The sequence below is a fragment of the Carya illinoinensis genome, chromosome 11, assembly GCF_018687715.1.
Source record: "Carya illinoinensis cultivar Pawnee chromosome 11, C.illinoinensisPawnee_v1, whole genome shotgun sequence".
Classification (NCBI taxonomy): Eukaryota; Viridiplantae; Streptophyta; class Magnoliopsida; order Fagales; family Juglandaceae; genus Carya; species Carya illinoinensis.
Window position 1 is genome coordinate 27,091,024 of NC_056762.1, and position 15,705 is coordinate 27,106,728.

General features: G+C 34.6%; 2 protein-coding genes across 2 annotated transcripts; one reads left to right on the forward strand and one right to left on the reverse strand.

The window, feature by feature from the left end:
- Positions 1-8,781: 8,781 nt before the first annotated feature.
- LOC122282697 (ethylene-responsive transcription factor 5-like) lies at positions 8,782-9,953 on the reverse strand. Its single transcript, XM_043094679.1, has one exon. It carries the CDS (start codon positions 9,809-9,811, stop codon positions 8,873-8,875), a length of 939 nt encoding a protein of 312 aa, XP_042950613.1. The 5' UTR covers positions 9,812-9,953; the 3' UTR covers positions 8,782-8,872.
- Positions 9,948-14,901, forward strand: LOC122282698. The gene is made up of 2 exons (XM_043094680.1): positions 9,948-10,081; positions 14,287-14,901. Exons 1-2 carry the CDS (start codon positions 9,965-9,967, stop codon positions 14,824-14,826), a joined length of 657 nt encoding a protein of 218 aa, XP_042950614.1. The 5' UTR covers positions 9,948-9,964; the 3' UTR covers positions 14,827-14,901.
- Positions 14,902-15,705: the final 804 nt, after the last annotated feature.

Below are 15,705 nucleotides of genomic sequence, written 5' to 3' on the forward strand. Positions count from 1 at the left end.
CCTCTCACAAGATCATTTTTTGAAAGTTTGGAAATAAGTTCCATGTTGGCATGAACTAGTCTTCTATGCCATAACCAACTAGTTTCATTTTGAGCTGAAAAACAAATTGCATCTTGTGGGGTAATTTCTTCAAAATCGATTGTATAAACATTGTTACTTCTAAAAGCAATAAAACAAATATTACAATCATGATCATTCAAAATAATGCATTTATCCATTTTGAAAGTAACTGTAAATCTTTTATCACATAATTGACTTATACTTAAAAGATTATGTTTTAGACTTTTAACAAGTAGAACATCTTCAATTATGAGAGAAGATTCATTACCAATTTTACATATTCTCACGATCTTCCCTTTCGAGTTGTCTCCAAATGTCACGTGTCCTTCTTCTTTAGATCTAAGATCAAAGAACTTAGTCTTGTCTCCCGTCATGTGTCTTGAACATCCACTATCTAAAAACCATTTGTTTTTACTTGTGGAAGACTTCATGCATACCTATAAAAATAATTAAAATGATTTTTCTTGGTACCCAAGTTCTTTGGGTCCTTTATTTATTAGTATTAGAAAAAACAAGATTTTTAGGTACCCATATGGCTCTAATAGTCATTGTATGATTTCTTGTAATAGGACAAGTATGATAATTATGACCATTTCTATTACAAAAATTGCAAATAGCATGTGACATATATGAAAAACTTGAATGATTATAATAATATCTTTTTTTGACAAAATTATTTTTATGAAAAGAATTTTGAATATTAGTCTTTGATGTAGAATGATTATCAAAGAAATTTTTATAAGGTTTGTATTTTTGTTTTGGCATATATCCCAAACCTGCCTTGTCAAAAACACATCTTTGACTACCAAGAAGTTTTTCAAAATTTCTTTTTCCATTCGTAAAGTTTTCAACAATATTTTCTAAATCGGTTTTCTTCTTATTCAATTCAAGATTTTCATCTTTCAAAATGATACTTTCTTTTCTTAAAATTTCAATTTCGTTTGTTAAAGAAGAATTTTTCTTTCTCGAAGCAGTATACTTGATACCAAATTTTTCAAATTCCTCATATACCTCTTCTAAAATATTTTGCAATTCTTCATATGAAAGATCTTCAATATTATCAAGATTTGTTACCTCAATGTCATCTTTAGGCATAAGACAAATATTTGCTGATTCTCCATTGCTTGCTTCACTATCTGAACTACTTGAATCATCATCCCATGTAGCTTTCATTGCTTTCTTGCCCTTGTTTCGATCTTTCTTTAGCAGAAGACAATCTGATTTGATATGACCAGGTTTATTGCATTTATAACAAATTAAAGTGTTATTTTTACCTGAATCTTTCTTGGAAAACTTTTTGAAAGATTTCCTTGGAGGAGTTCTATTTTTCTTCAAGAACCTCTGAATTCTTCTTATTATCATCGCAACTTCTTCATCTTTATCTTCATTTTCCTCATCTTCATCACTTTCACTTTCATGAGGAACAGCTTTAAGTGCTAAGCTCTTCTTTGGCTTTCCTTCTTCTTCTCCTCTTTTCAATGTGTACTCATGGGTGATAAGTGACCCGATGAGTTCATTGACTTCGAGCTTCTTGAGGTCTCTAGCTTCAAGAATCGCTGTAACTTTTGATTCTCAACGTTTTGGTAAAGAGTTGAGAATTTTTCTTACTATCTCCACCTTAAAATAAACTTTTCCAAGAGCTGTTAAGCTGTTTATGATATTAGTAAAACGAGTGTGCATACTAGAAATAGATTCATCATCATTCATCTTAAACATTTCATATTTATGAGTAAGAATATAAATTTTTGATTCCTTGACTTGCGAAGTTCCTTCATAAGTTACTTCCAAGTTATCCCAAATTTTCATTGCTGTAGCGCAATTCATTATTCTATTAAACTCATTTCCATTAAGAGCATTATATAATAAATTCATAGCAGTTAAATTTAAAGTATAAAGTTTATCATCTTCACGATCAAACTCTTCTTCTTCCTTTTTGACCTTTACTCCATCAACCACTTTTGTTGGAATATAAGGTCCATTTACAATACATTTCCAAATTTCTCTACCTTGAGCCTGAAGAAATATTCTCATTCTAACTTTCCAAAATGAGTAATTATCTCCACAAAAGAGTGGAGGCCGACTGCTAGATTGACTTTCACCAAATGAACCTGCAATGTTAGCCATACGATTTTAACTCAAAAGATAGTTAATCTTATAATAGAACTCTTAGCTCTGATACCAATTGTTACTGATCATAGGCCGCACCTATGTCACCTAACAATTATACCTACCAGACTAACCGATCACCGTCTCTACCGGTGCACCGTCACTCATGGTCGGAGAGTCTTGCTTCGGTGACACAGTCACAACTGAGAGTTCCCATGAGTGATTTGCCTGTATGAACAGTACATGTCAACTAGCTCTGATACCAATTGTTGCCTAGATGACTAACACAAGAGGGGAGTGAATTGAGTTATATTTAAAAAAATAACAATTATAAATCAAATATACAATATAAAATATAAAAAAAATGCAAAACAGTAATAAATATAAAGAGTAAGGGTAAGAGAGAAGCAAACTCAGTATATTAACGAGGTTCGGCCCCATTGCCTACATCTTCGCCTCAAGCTACCCCTTGAGGATCCCCAAATTCACTATTCAACCTTCTTTAGGTGGAGATAGAAACCTATTACACCTTTGAACAACACCGCTACAAAGGATCCGTGTAAAATACCCTCTACACTTGTAATCACCTTACAAGTGGTGATTCAACTATTCCCCGTATAGAATACTTTCTACACGCACAAGGGTTATACACACTCTTTTTCTGATACAAAAGCTGATAGTGGACAGGTTATCAGAAAATACTCCTCAATGAGTAAAATAAGAACAATACAGCGCAAACTATATCTCTCAAAATGAACAAGGATTAAGGCTCAATACTTAGAGAAGAGAGAATGAAAGCTTTGAATGAATGTTGAATGCTCTGGATGTTGTAAATGTGAAGCTCTCAAATGATCTATTTATAAGCATATGAGACTTCATATTCAAATTTAAAAAGATTCACATGTCAAAGACAACATCATTCACTTTTTTTTTTTAAAAAATCAAACCTAATCTTTTACTTTTGGCATATGACAAAATAAGCACACTTTCCTTTTCAAAAAATTCAAACCTAATCTTTTACTTTTTGCATGTGACAAAAGGAGCACACTTTCATTTTCAAAAAATTCAAACCTAATCTTTTACTTTTTGTATATGACAAAATGAGCACACTTTACTTTTCAAATTTTTCAAACAAAATCATCTACCTTTTGTATAAATCTAAAAAAACATCAAGCACTTTTGAACATATTCAAATAAAACATGCACATGTGAAAGATGACAATCAATCATCTTTAATATTTTCAAAGTTCAACCCTTTAATCAAGGCATGCACATGTAAAAGATGACAATTAATCATCTTTCAAAATTTTCAAATTTAATTTTCAAAAATATTCATGCACATGTGGAAAATGTATTTTAATGTTTTATGATAAAATATTAATTTTGAGCATTAATCCTAATTTCGAATTTTAAGAGATTTACAACATTACTCTATGACTTTAATGTGAACTTGTTTCCTTCTTGCTCATGCTTGGTTCTTTGATGTGCTTGACTCCATTGTGTGGACAACTTAAGCTTGAAACTCCTTTATTCTTTGAATTCATTTGTTATCATCAAAATCCATGTGTAGATTTATAATCACATGAAACTTGAAACCTTGGATTCAACACAAATACTATATTACTAATACTATATGTAGTTATAATAATTTAATACTAACATATTACATATTAAGTTAACTATACTAATACTATTATAAATTTATACATATATGATATATGATAATTTATACTATAACTCTTATAATATGTTAATATATTAATATATACTAGTATTATATATTATAATTAATAGTTATACATTAAAGAATATAATAATATATTGATACTAAATATATATAGTTATATATTTATAATGATTTAGTTATTTTGAATTTATGATTAGTGCAACTATATAATAGTATTAGTATTAGACTATTAGTACTTTAGTATAGCTATATTATATTATTAATATTAGTTATGTTGAATCAGTCAGTTAGTATCACTATATTTTACATTATTAGCATTAATATAAATATTAGTATTAGTTATAGCTATATAACCTATATTAGAATTGAGAGTCTTAGACTATATAATAGATTAATAGTATTAGTACAACTGTATGAGTATATCTATAGCTATATATTAGTATTAATTATAGTGATTGGTATAACTATATAATATTAGACTAATAGTATGGCTATATATTAGTATTAGTTATACTGTTATAATGATTCAGTATTTTATAATGTCTATATTATAATTTATACAATAACTCTTATAATATGTTAATTTATTAATATATACTAGTACTATATATTATAGTTATACATTAAAAAATATAATAATACATTCATATTAAATGTATATATTTATACTTATATTGATTTAGTTATTAACTTTTTATGATTAGTATAATTATATAAATTATAATTATAATAGTATTAGACTATTAATATAGCTCTATATTAGTAATATTAGTTATGGTGAATCAGTGATTTAATATTAATTATAATGATTAGTATAACTATATAAATTAGAGTATAGTAATAATTAAATTATATTAATTATAGTGATAAGTATACTATATAGCTATAAATAGTATTAATTATAGCGATTTAGTATAACTATATTAATATAAGTATAACAAAAGTCTATATTAGACTATTAGTATTTTTTAAACATATATAATTATATAATTAATTATATACAACTGTTATATAAATAATATATATATATAATATATTTTTTTTAAATTTCCTTTTGGTCTAGTTTGGTCTAAAAATGACTGGTCCGATCAGTTTCTCCTGTCTGGACTGACTGATTCTCAATCCTAATTGTAATAAAAAAAAATATATATATATCTATGAATTAACTTTATAGACCAACACAAGAGTACACGTGTCACACGTGATCCAAAATGAACACCAAAAGCCACCACAAGCACCCCCACGCCTCCTATATGTGTGGGTCTAGTTTTGGCTCAAGAGGATATCTTTCCTCTGCTTCACTCACCGTGGCGGAGAGTGCCTATCACCTTTGCGGTTTCCAATGTTTTTGGATGTCAAAACCCATACTTTATTCATCTTAATGTTTATGTGTGTCTATAATTTGAGCAAAAATAAACCTGAAATACCAGAGTGGATCACACTCTTCATGGTTGAGAGTGGGACAAGTAAAACTTTTATTGAACATCTTCGTTGACCCATTTTTTTGGTTTTTTATTTTTAAATTTCGACCACCCATTTTCAATTGGTCATAACTTACTCATATTAAGTCCGAATCCAATGTATCATATGTCAAATTAAAACCCTGAATTTCTAGCAATATAAGATTTGTTTGGAAAATAACATTTGGTTGGTTAAAAGTTAGCTCAAAATCACAATCCAAGCACCAGCTTTAAAATTAAGGTTTTCAATTTCTCCTTTTATATGTAACGAAATTTCATCAAATTTAAAGAACATATTTATGACATTATAAGGAATGTTTTGATATAGATAATTTGACCTTAAGCATGTCATGGCGTTGCCTTTAATGAAAAATTTGAACTTAAACAATCATCACATATCATCAATTAGATGCTTTTAAACTCATTTTATAGTATCAAACATGTAATCATATTTATATAGGCAAAAACAAGCAAATAGGCTCTGATATTGACGTTAAATAATGTTAATTCAAATTACCTTAAGCGAAGCAAGTTCCCATTAGTTTGGATCTTTGCTCATCTTAGAGTTCAAGTAAAATTATTGTGATTGCACATTTACGTAGTTTAAGATGTTATTAAAGTCTCTTAAAATAATTTCACGTTTTAAAATCAAGAGGTCAAGATGATTGTTTTAGGAAATTTGAGAGAGAGAGAGATAGAGAGGAGATCCCTTTTTTGTACGTTCACTTCTTCCACACTCTTATAATTAGCATAAGTAAAATTCTATTTTACAGAGTTTTCTAGTGGGGTGGTTAATTAACTCTCATGAAATTAACTGCTAATAATGAAGAGTTAATTAAATCCTAGGCTAGTTGAATTTTCAATAGGCTAGTTGATTCTCTTCAATAGGCTAGTTGAATTTTCAAACTTACGTAGGCCCCAAGTCCTTGTGAAGTTGACTCCTTGGTGCTTTGAATGAAAACATTGTTGACCTTAATTTATGTGGAAATTAAAGTCTCTCAACTGGTTGTCTGCCTGTGGCACCCCACCTTAAAACCTTCTGTGCATGCACATCCGCTCTACATACACTGCCACCAGGGAAGAGATCCAACCAATATTAATGCATCAAGACCACGCTATTAGCATTACATTATTGCGATAATTCTTTGTTTAATTTAGTGAAATTATGTACACTTGAGTCATTTTCATTATTAAATAGTCAAGTTGCCGCAAAGTTGACCACATCAAAGCATAAAATCAAAGAAAGAGAATTTCAACATTACTGTACCTGCCATGGCATTTATGAGTTTTGGACGATGCATGATAGTTATGCACACAAGTGGCTTCACGTGACCTGTTCTATCGTTGAAACTTGGACATTTTTCATTTAATGAAATCAGTACATCATCTAATTGGTTCCTTCATTTTCTTCTCTACTTTTACTTGAATGATCTCGTCAACAAGGGATGTTTAGTGAGATCAACAGAGACTGCTGGATTCTGATTAGAGGCATTCTCCCTCTCATTTATAATTTCCGGATATCATTTCCAACGTATGTTTCTTGAAATCATTATAATCACTATATACCTTCTCATAATTATAAACTTAGAACATTATAGGCACACTCAAATGTTCTAGATCGAGTTTCAATGCACTCAACCTCGATCAACCACCCATATTCAATACTCTACGCATACACGATACTATTCTTGGCGTCTCTTAAAACTATTCTTGCACGTAATGTTGAAGGTAAGAAAAAGTCAAGCTTCAAAACTGTACTTGGTGGTTTATGGCTTCGAACTTTTCTGAAATTATATATGCATGCAATAACTTGACCCCGTTGAACGTCCATCCAACGTCCACCGATTCCAACAACAGTTAAAAACATGCACACAGACATCAATTTCTCCTTGGTTTTGTTTTTTTAATGCAACCACTGAACTTCATACTAGCATAGTGAAACTCGAATGAGAATCGATATCATTAGGTTATTAACTGAGGCCCCGACGTCGTTCTTGGCCGTGGCATGGTATGGGCAAAGCTAACCATTCGGGGATGCTTTTAATAAGAGTTGTTCTGTCTTTTTTAGCTGAGTTTTGCTCTGTTGAAAGACTATCACAAGGCCTGGGTTCGTGTCCTTATCCATATCATTTCACCCAGCTGGGCGGAGAGTCATTCTCTGTGGGAAATGGAGTTTTCGGATATGTATGGCCGGCGTCCCTGACCGTGTGGTGTTGGTCTTCTGAGGGGATGGCAGAGAGGGTTCATGGTGTGGCTCGGTTTGTTTGCTGTTCTGGAGATGGATTTTTGCTTACTGTTTTTGGGTGCTTCTCCTTGGGGTTGTATACTCTGTTTTAACCATGGAAAACAAGGGTTTTTTGGGAGATGCATGCCGAGCGATATGGAAGGGATAAAGCATCTTTGGGGTGGAATCTGGCCGGAGTTCACGGTGGATGTTTTTGGGGATGATGGTCAGAGCTTTTTTGAATCAAAGTCAGTCGATTTTGTTGATTTCTTCTTTTTTATTTTTTGTGTTAAATCTGGTTAGTCTAGTTTGTTTTGTGTGTATGGAATAAAGCTCTCGGTGGCTCTATGCATGGGGTCTGAACGAAGAGGAGGAGGTTGTTTTGCCTCTGGGCTTCGGTGCTTAAACGAAGTTGAAGATGTGCATGTGCATGTGAGAGGAGACAGCGACGGGGCTGGTTTTTTCCTGGGCATGGGCAGCAACGGGCATGGGCACGGAGACAAGCACATGCAACAAATGACTATTCTGTTAGTGGAGAGCACGCCGCAGTTAGTGGGTTAGAGTAGCACAGGGTATATGGTGCAGTTAGTGGGGTTGGATAGTGATGTACTAGGCTACTTTGTTTTACTTTTCAGTTACGGTTGTTAGTGAGTTTTATTAGGGTAATGAAAATAAATTGAAATAGATTATTCCCTTTCCTCTTTTGGAGGAGTAGGGTAGTGAGTCCCTTTCCTCTTTTAGAGGAGTATGGTAGTGAGTCCATTTTCTCTTTTGGAGGAGTAGAGTAGTGAGTCATTTCCCTCTTTTAGAGGGTGGGAGTGGTATGGATTGGTGTCTCATAGACAAATCGAGATGGACATCTTTGTTTATACAGAGTCTTACATCTCAAAAGGGCTGTGTCTTCAGAGAGTTTCTAAAGTGTTTTTAGACAGTGTCCGATGCTTATTGTGTGCGGGGGAACTTAAAACAGATGAGTAGTTGGCTTGTAATCAGGGTTGGTACCCGAACTTATTGGTCACAGCTATAACTTTCTTCATTTAGAAATTGAATTGAAATCTATTTTAAAAAAAAAAAATATTAACTGAGGCCCGAGGGAGAAATAGGCATGATAGCCTTGGATCTTCTAATTGCAACTTTTTCTGAATTAGTGAAATGCAGGTAACTTAATTTGACATCTTATCATCAATTAATTATATATATTGCTGGAGGAGTAACTTAATTTGAAGATCAATCAGCAAATTATGTTGTCCATCAAATAATTATCAATCTTCTCCTTTTCAAAAACCTTAGCATATATACATTATACACAGAATTCTGTAATCAAATAAGTACTGATCATATGACCATAAGCTGTGAATAACCGAATGGTGGGTGAGGGGATAACGGCGACAGCGGCGGAACGTTAAAAATCCCTTCAAGATCACCGTCCAATACCGCCGTCCAATTTGACGGCGTCAATGGGATATGCCTCGAGCAAGAAGTACTGGCAGTGTCCTCCGTTTCCATCGACCTCTCCTTCTTAAGGACAACTACCTCCTCCTCCTCCTCCTCCACCTCGCGATATCGTTTTCTCCCGTCGACCTTTTTAATTGTCTCCGACTTCCCAGCTTCGAGTGGGAAGTTGAGTATGGCTTTCGAGCCGCGGAGTTTGAACGCAGCTTGGTCGTAGGCCTTTGCGGCTTCTATACCCGTGTCGAAGGTCCCGAGCCATACACGAGAGCCGCGCCGGTTAGGGTCTCGGATCTCGGCTGCGTACTTGCCCCAAGGCCTTTGTCGGACTCCTCTGTAGTGCTTTTTCCCTTCGAAACTCGCGTTTTGCTCTACAGACGGGACTGATGATGGATCCGGCTGGTGATTGTGATCGCCGAATTGGAGCAACTTGGTGGTGCTTTTGCTCGGGAGCGAGATCGTCAGAGCAGGTTTCGTCCTGTTCATTTGCGGTCTCGGTTCGAATGCGAAGCAATTGCCGATTGATTGGGAGTAGGAGGTCGAAGTTTGGGAATTGGGCTTGGATTCGAATTCGAAGAAATCATTGTTCGAATCGAGGGATATAGGCGCAGTGAGGTCCATAATTTTCGGAAACTCGAAGAGGTCGTTGTAGCTGGAAAAGTCGGAGACTGGAATGGAACCCGAAGTTTGAGAACAAGATTCAAGGGACGAAATCTCAATGTCTGAATTAGATAGGCAGGGCAGAGGCACAGGGGATACCTCACCAAGCAAGTGAAGCTTGATGAACTGAAGAGCAGAAGAAACATCTTCGTAAGAGATCGCCATGGATAGAGCTACAGATCTTCTGGAAGAACAAGAATCGCTTAAAACAGAGAAAGCTAGGGAAGAGCTTTGAGGAAAGTGTTTTAATTTTGGAAAGATTTGAGAGTTGAGAGTGGAAGAGGCAGTGTAAGGGATATATATAGAAAGAGGAGAGGAATGGGGGAATGTACAAACGAAGGAACTAGGAAGAGTGACTTCGGTTTCACACAGCTTCCTGGTGGCAACCTGGAACCATCCTCTACATGGAATCCTTTTCTTTCTAAGAACTCACGAGTATGTGCTCCTCACTTTTATGCTTTTACACCGTCGGATGACATTTGTTCAGAGCCATCAATGCCCAATCGATCACATTTTAAAAGGCGTCGCCCACACATGTTAAAAAAAAAAAAAAGTGATTTATATAAAAAATTAATTTTTTAATAATATACTTTACAGATTTTTAAAAGAAGTGAATGTACAATGATTACACAATTCATGATTATATTTAATATTATTTATTTATAAACTGATGTGATTTTATATGATCTCTTAGACTTATATAATCCCAAGTTATACTTTCAGCATTAAATTGTTATTTTTTTTTTAATGGAATGCAAACTACATATATATGGGAAATGCTTAGGCCACCACTGGGAGCTACCGTTGGCCTTTTTTTTGGTTGGCGGGTGGGGGCTTTTGATTAATAATTAAGTAGGTGTTTTTTTGAATACTATTGTGATTTTTTTAAAAAATATTTAAAAACATTAAAAAAATACATGTAAAAAAAAAAAGGCCAAAAATAAAAACATATACTATACTAGCCATAGCTACCAGCGGTAGCCGTAGTGCTATCCATATACATATATATATATATATATATATATATATATATGTGTGTGTACACTTTGCACCTACTTTATCATCATCACTTTTAATTGTACTCTGCATCATCAATTAATCATTATCCTTTCGGTTTAAGGCTGGTTTGGTTATACAAAATTAAATTGTCTTATCTCATCTTATATAATTATTATAATTTTTTTAAATTTTTACATAAAATATAATAAATAATTCGGTTTTTTCAAATCTCAAAACAAAACTAATATTAAAAAATTATATTATAACAATATTTTATTCAATTTTTAACAAAATATCTCATCTTATCTTATCTGAATTGTATAACCAAACGAGGATATTTCAACAACTAATAAGTTTTACTTTGCATCATAGATAAAGATATTATCATTAATCTTTTTAATTAAAGATGCATTAAATTAAAACTAGAGATACAAGAGGAATGGATGGGATGTCCAATTACAAAAACTTGATTACGATAATGTAGTACTCATAGAGAGAGGGGATGAAATAAATAGAATCAGAAAATCAACCATAGACCCATGTTCCTTGGTGAGTAATATGTAACGGATTGTAGTAGAAAGATGGAATGGAAGTAGTAGATAGAACAGTGATAATTGTATTTTCTCTGATAAAAGTAACCACACTTTCTTCGAGAGAAAGCACCTCCACAAGAAAAATAACAGAATAATATTCCAAATGATTAAGGCATTACTCCCATATAGGCTAATATACTAGAAAGTAGTAAATTACTAGAAAGTCCTTACTCTAAATGGACCCATGGTCCTTACAATTATGACTATAATAAAAAAAGTAAATAACATAGTTGGGCTGGTACTAATTAGCCCATGATTGGCTTCTCAAAGCACTCTTCATCCCTCTTCTTCTGTAGCCCATCACCAAGCCCATGAACATCAGCCCACGATCACCACTTAACCCTAACTCTCCTTCACGACATCTTAGCAGTTCAGTTCCCTTCGGTTTCTCTTCTCCTAGGTGCCATATCACAACTCTCTCCCCTTTCAGAAAACCTTGCCTATAGAGTGTAGAAAATCTTCACATAGAAGGTGGTGTAGCTCCCATGAAGCCTTCTCTGCCTTCTGTTCCTGCCACCTAATCAACATCTCAACTATAGGTCTGTTCTTGACTTTTGTTAATCTTCTCTGCAATACTTATTCGGGTTCAACCTTAATGACCCATTTACTGTCAATAGGGGGCAGCGTTGTTAGTGGTAAAACACCTTGGCTGAGCTTAGGCTTGAGCTGCGAAACATGGAACCCATTGTGGATCTGTGCTGCAGCTGGAAGTTTCAGGAGATACGCCACCTCACCGATCCTTTGCTCCACTTGGTAAGGCTCGTGGTACCAGGGTGAAAGCTTGAGACTTTGGCACCTGCTGATTGATGATTGTCGGTAGGGTTGCAACTTGAGAAATACCCAATCCTCGATCTAGTAACTTCGTTCTTTTCTCTTGTTGTTGGCATACTTTCTCATCCTTTCTTGGGCCTTAACTATGCTCTTCTTCAACAGACTCCACAATTGCTCACGGCTTCTCAAGGTAATCTCTACTTCTTCCAACCTTGCTATGCCTGAGATATAATTGCTTAGTTTAGGTAGGTTGTACCCGTATAATGCCTCAAATAGGGTTATCTTTACGGATGCATGCATACTTGAATTATGACACTACTCTGCCAATTCTATCCACTGAGCCCAATCCTTTGGCCTTTCACCCACATAACACTGATTGAGCTGAAATATTGCATATTTTAGCTATTTAAAACCAATGTATTTTAAATTCATCAAGACATTATTATTGGTTTTAAATGGAAAAATGGTTAAAATGAATAAATCAAAGTTGTGATTTTAATTGATTAAAAGCATGAATTTCTGCTTGAATTCTACCAACTATTGATTACTGTGCATTCTAGTCCATAATTTTTCTTGCTTTCTATTATCATTTGTGTTTGTACCATTGTTCTCCTTGTTCTTCATGTTCATAAGGTTTTTTGAGTTATCTTTTCATCTTCAAAAGATAGAAGCACTTCTTGCCAACCCATAACCATAGGGCATCCTCGACATTAAATTCTTGGCTACAAATTGTGTCTTATTTCTTTTTATTTTTCTCCCCAAAACAGATCAGATTCATCCAGCACCGTTCCAACTTCCACCAACAAGAACAGTTCAACATGCTCTTGTTTGCCGGTTTCCTCGTATTCAATCTCATTCCAACCTCTTCTATTCGATTTGTTTCCATTAGTTTACTGCATTAAAGAATCTAAGAGCCAGTTAATATTTGAAGCTGTCAACGAGTTCATACCAGTTGGTGCCTGCAAGATTTGTGTGCAATATTTGTCTGTTAATCTCATTTGCATTCGGACAGCACACAGCAACCAACTCACACGGACACCATGCATGGGACCAACTTACACATGCAGACAGCAGATCATTCGGACATAGCACGTTGCAGACGTTGTACAGCAGCAAAACAAACTCATTCGGACCACATGGACAGCAACCTAAACGTGCAGCAGCAGAGTTATTTTTTTCTTTCTTTTTCGTTCGGTTAGCTGGAGCAGCTGGACGTGCAGCAACCTGGACGGGAAGCACATAACCTGGACGTTGCAAACAAACACAGCAGCAAAGACACTCACACACGTTGGACAAACTCACACATACAGCAAAAGAAAGAAGACCCTTCGGACATCACTCACACATGCATGCACACATGTACACAACAGAAAGCATACAGCACGTTACAGCAGACCAGCCTCATTCGGACATCACACAGCTGGACCCACAGCAGCTCACACATGCAGACCTTTGGACAGCTGAAGCAGAAAACTCACATGTGCAGCAGCTACTACAGCAAGAGAAGAAGACTCACACATGCAGAAAAGTGCAAAACCAGCAAAGCACTCGGACAGCACTCATGCAGAACACAATGCACATGCAGACCAACATGCACACATGCACATATGCAGCACCGAGGGCAGAAACAGCAGAGTTATTTTTTTTCCTTTCTTTCTTTTTCATTCGGTTAGCTGGAGCAGCTGGAGATCAGCTATTTATTAGCTAGTAGCAGCAGCAGCAGAAGGAAGTTGTGTTTGGAATTATTTTCTTTTCATTTAGAAGACTAGCGGCAGTAGCAGAACCTAGCTAAGCTTGGAACCATTAGTTTGTTCTTTCATTTTTGCTTTTTTTTTTTTTTTTTTTGTTTAAGCTGGAAAACAGCAGAGTGGTGTTCGGCAGTTTGCTTTAATTTTAAACATAGTGGTGTTCGGCAGTTTTTGTTTTTGCCTATAATGCTTTGTTGTCTTAAGAATTTTTATTAAGTATTAAGAATTGTTTTAGAATTTTATCTCATTAATTGTAATACCTTAATTTCTTTCAAGTGTGCTAGTTGGTTTCATGCAACAAGAGAATTGTTTTAGAAGTTTTTAATCAAGTATGCTAGTTTAATTTATTGCAAGAAGGGTTTGGTAGAGAACTTTTGTTTTAGTTTTAGTTGGGTAATTTATTTGTTGTTTACTTATTTCATGTTATTTATTTTTATTGTTTCATTAAGTTTTCATTTTAATAGTGATTACAATTGCTATGGTTTAATTTGAGTTTTCATTGATGGAGCATGCTTTTACTTTATACCAGGAACATAAAGCAACAATAGAGGCCACGAAGATCAAGCAAAGGTATAGGTGTCAATGGCAGCCTCCTCCAGAAGGTGTCTTGAAGTTAAACATTGATGGTGCTCTTTTTAGTGATCAATGTAAAGCTGGTATAGGGGCTGTGTTGCGTGACAAGGAAGGGAAGGTTATATTTGCAGCAAGCAAATCTGAACCTGCTATAGCTGATCCTATGGAAATTGAACTTCTTGCTATGCTAAGGGGTTTGCAATTATGTGTGTCCCTTGGCATTACATCTCTTCAAGTGGAATCAGACTCTTTGTTAACAGTTCAAGAGCTGGAGAAGGAAGGGTATTCTACTACCTTATGGGGTGGATTGATTCAGGAGGTTAAATCTTTGCTTCAAAGGTATCCAAATTGGTCTATTCAACATAAGGGAAGAGAAGCTAATGGAGTGGCTCATTGTTTGGCTCGGTTTGCATGGAATTTAGATGACATTTGTATTTGGTGGAATTCAGTTCCAGACTGTATTTCCCAAGCCATTTGGGTTGATTCATCGTTGTAATGATTGAGTTTGATGAATAGAAGTTATACTTTCCTATCAAAAAAAATTTGAGAATTTGTGATGAACCCTAGATTATTGATTTTGAGGCTTTTCAATTTTCAATACATGTTTTGTCAATTACTTTCTAATTTTGTTTAATTTTTGATTTAGTTTAATTAAATTTCTGAGTTTAATCTATTAGTACTTTACATTTTAATCCGACAATCAAAATCTAAAAACATGAATCTAGTCCATGACTGGTAACCTCTTTCATCCATTGCACATATCATCCTCTTATTTTCTCTTTGTGAAGTTTTTCACATTCTTCAACGAGTTTAATTTTAAGTAACTTTCCCTGAGGAGACGATCTAGGAATTTATTCCTAATTATTACACGACATCCTCTTGCACTTGGGATAGCATTAGTGCTACTCATTTTTGAGTGAGTCAAGTTTTTGGCGCCGTTGCCGGGGAAAGTAGTTTAACTTAAATTTAAACTTGTTATTTTTTTTTTTATTTTTCTCTACCATATTATCTCCGGTTACTCATCTCATTTGCATCAACCACTCATCTCTACCATATTAGATTGATGTTTCATGTCATGGGTGAGAGACACTTCAAATAGGTTGCTTAGAGTCACATCGAGTGTTGAGAGTCGTATACACAGCTTGGAGATAGATAGCTCGTCTGTCTTTTATTCGAGTGAGCCAGGTGACGAAATTGAAATTGAATCAGAAAACATGGCTGCACCTGCACCACGCACTCTTAAGGACTATTTGCAACCCACTCGTACCACTACACCTTCATGCATTGTTTTACCAGAAAATGCACCTAATTTCTCTATCAAGCATGGCATGATGTCAGTGATACCTCAGTTCCACGGGATGGATTCTGAGAGTCC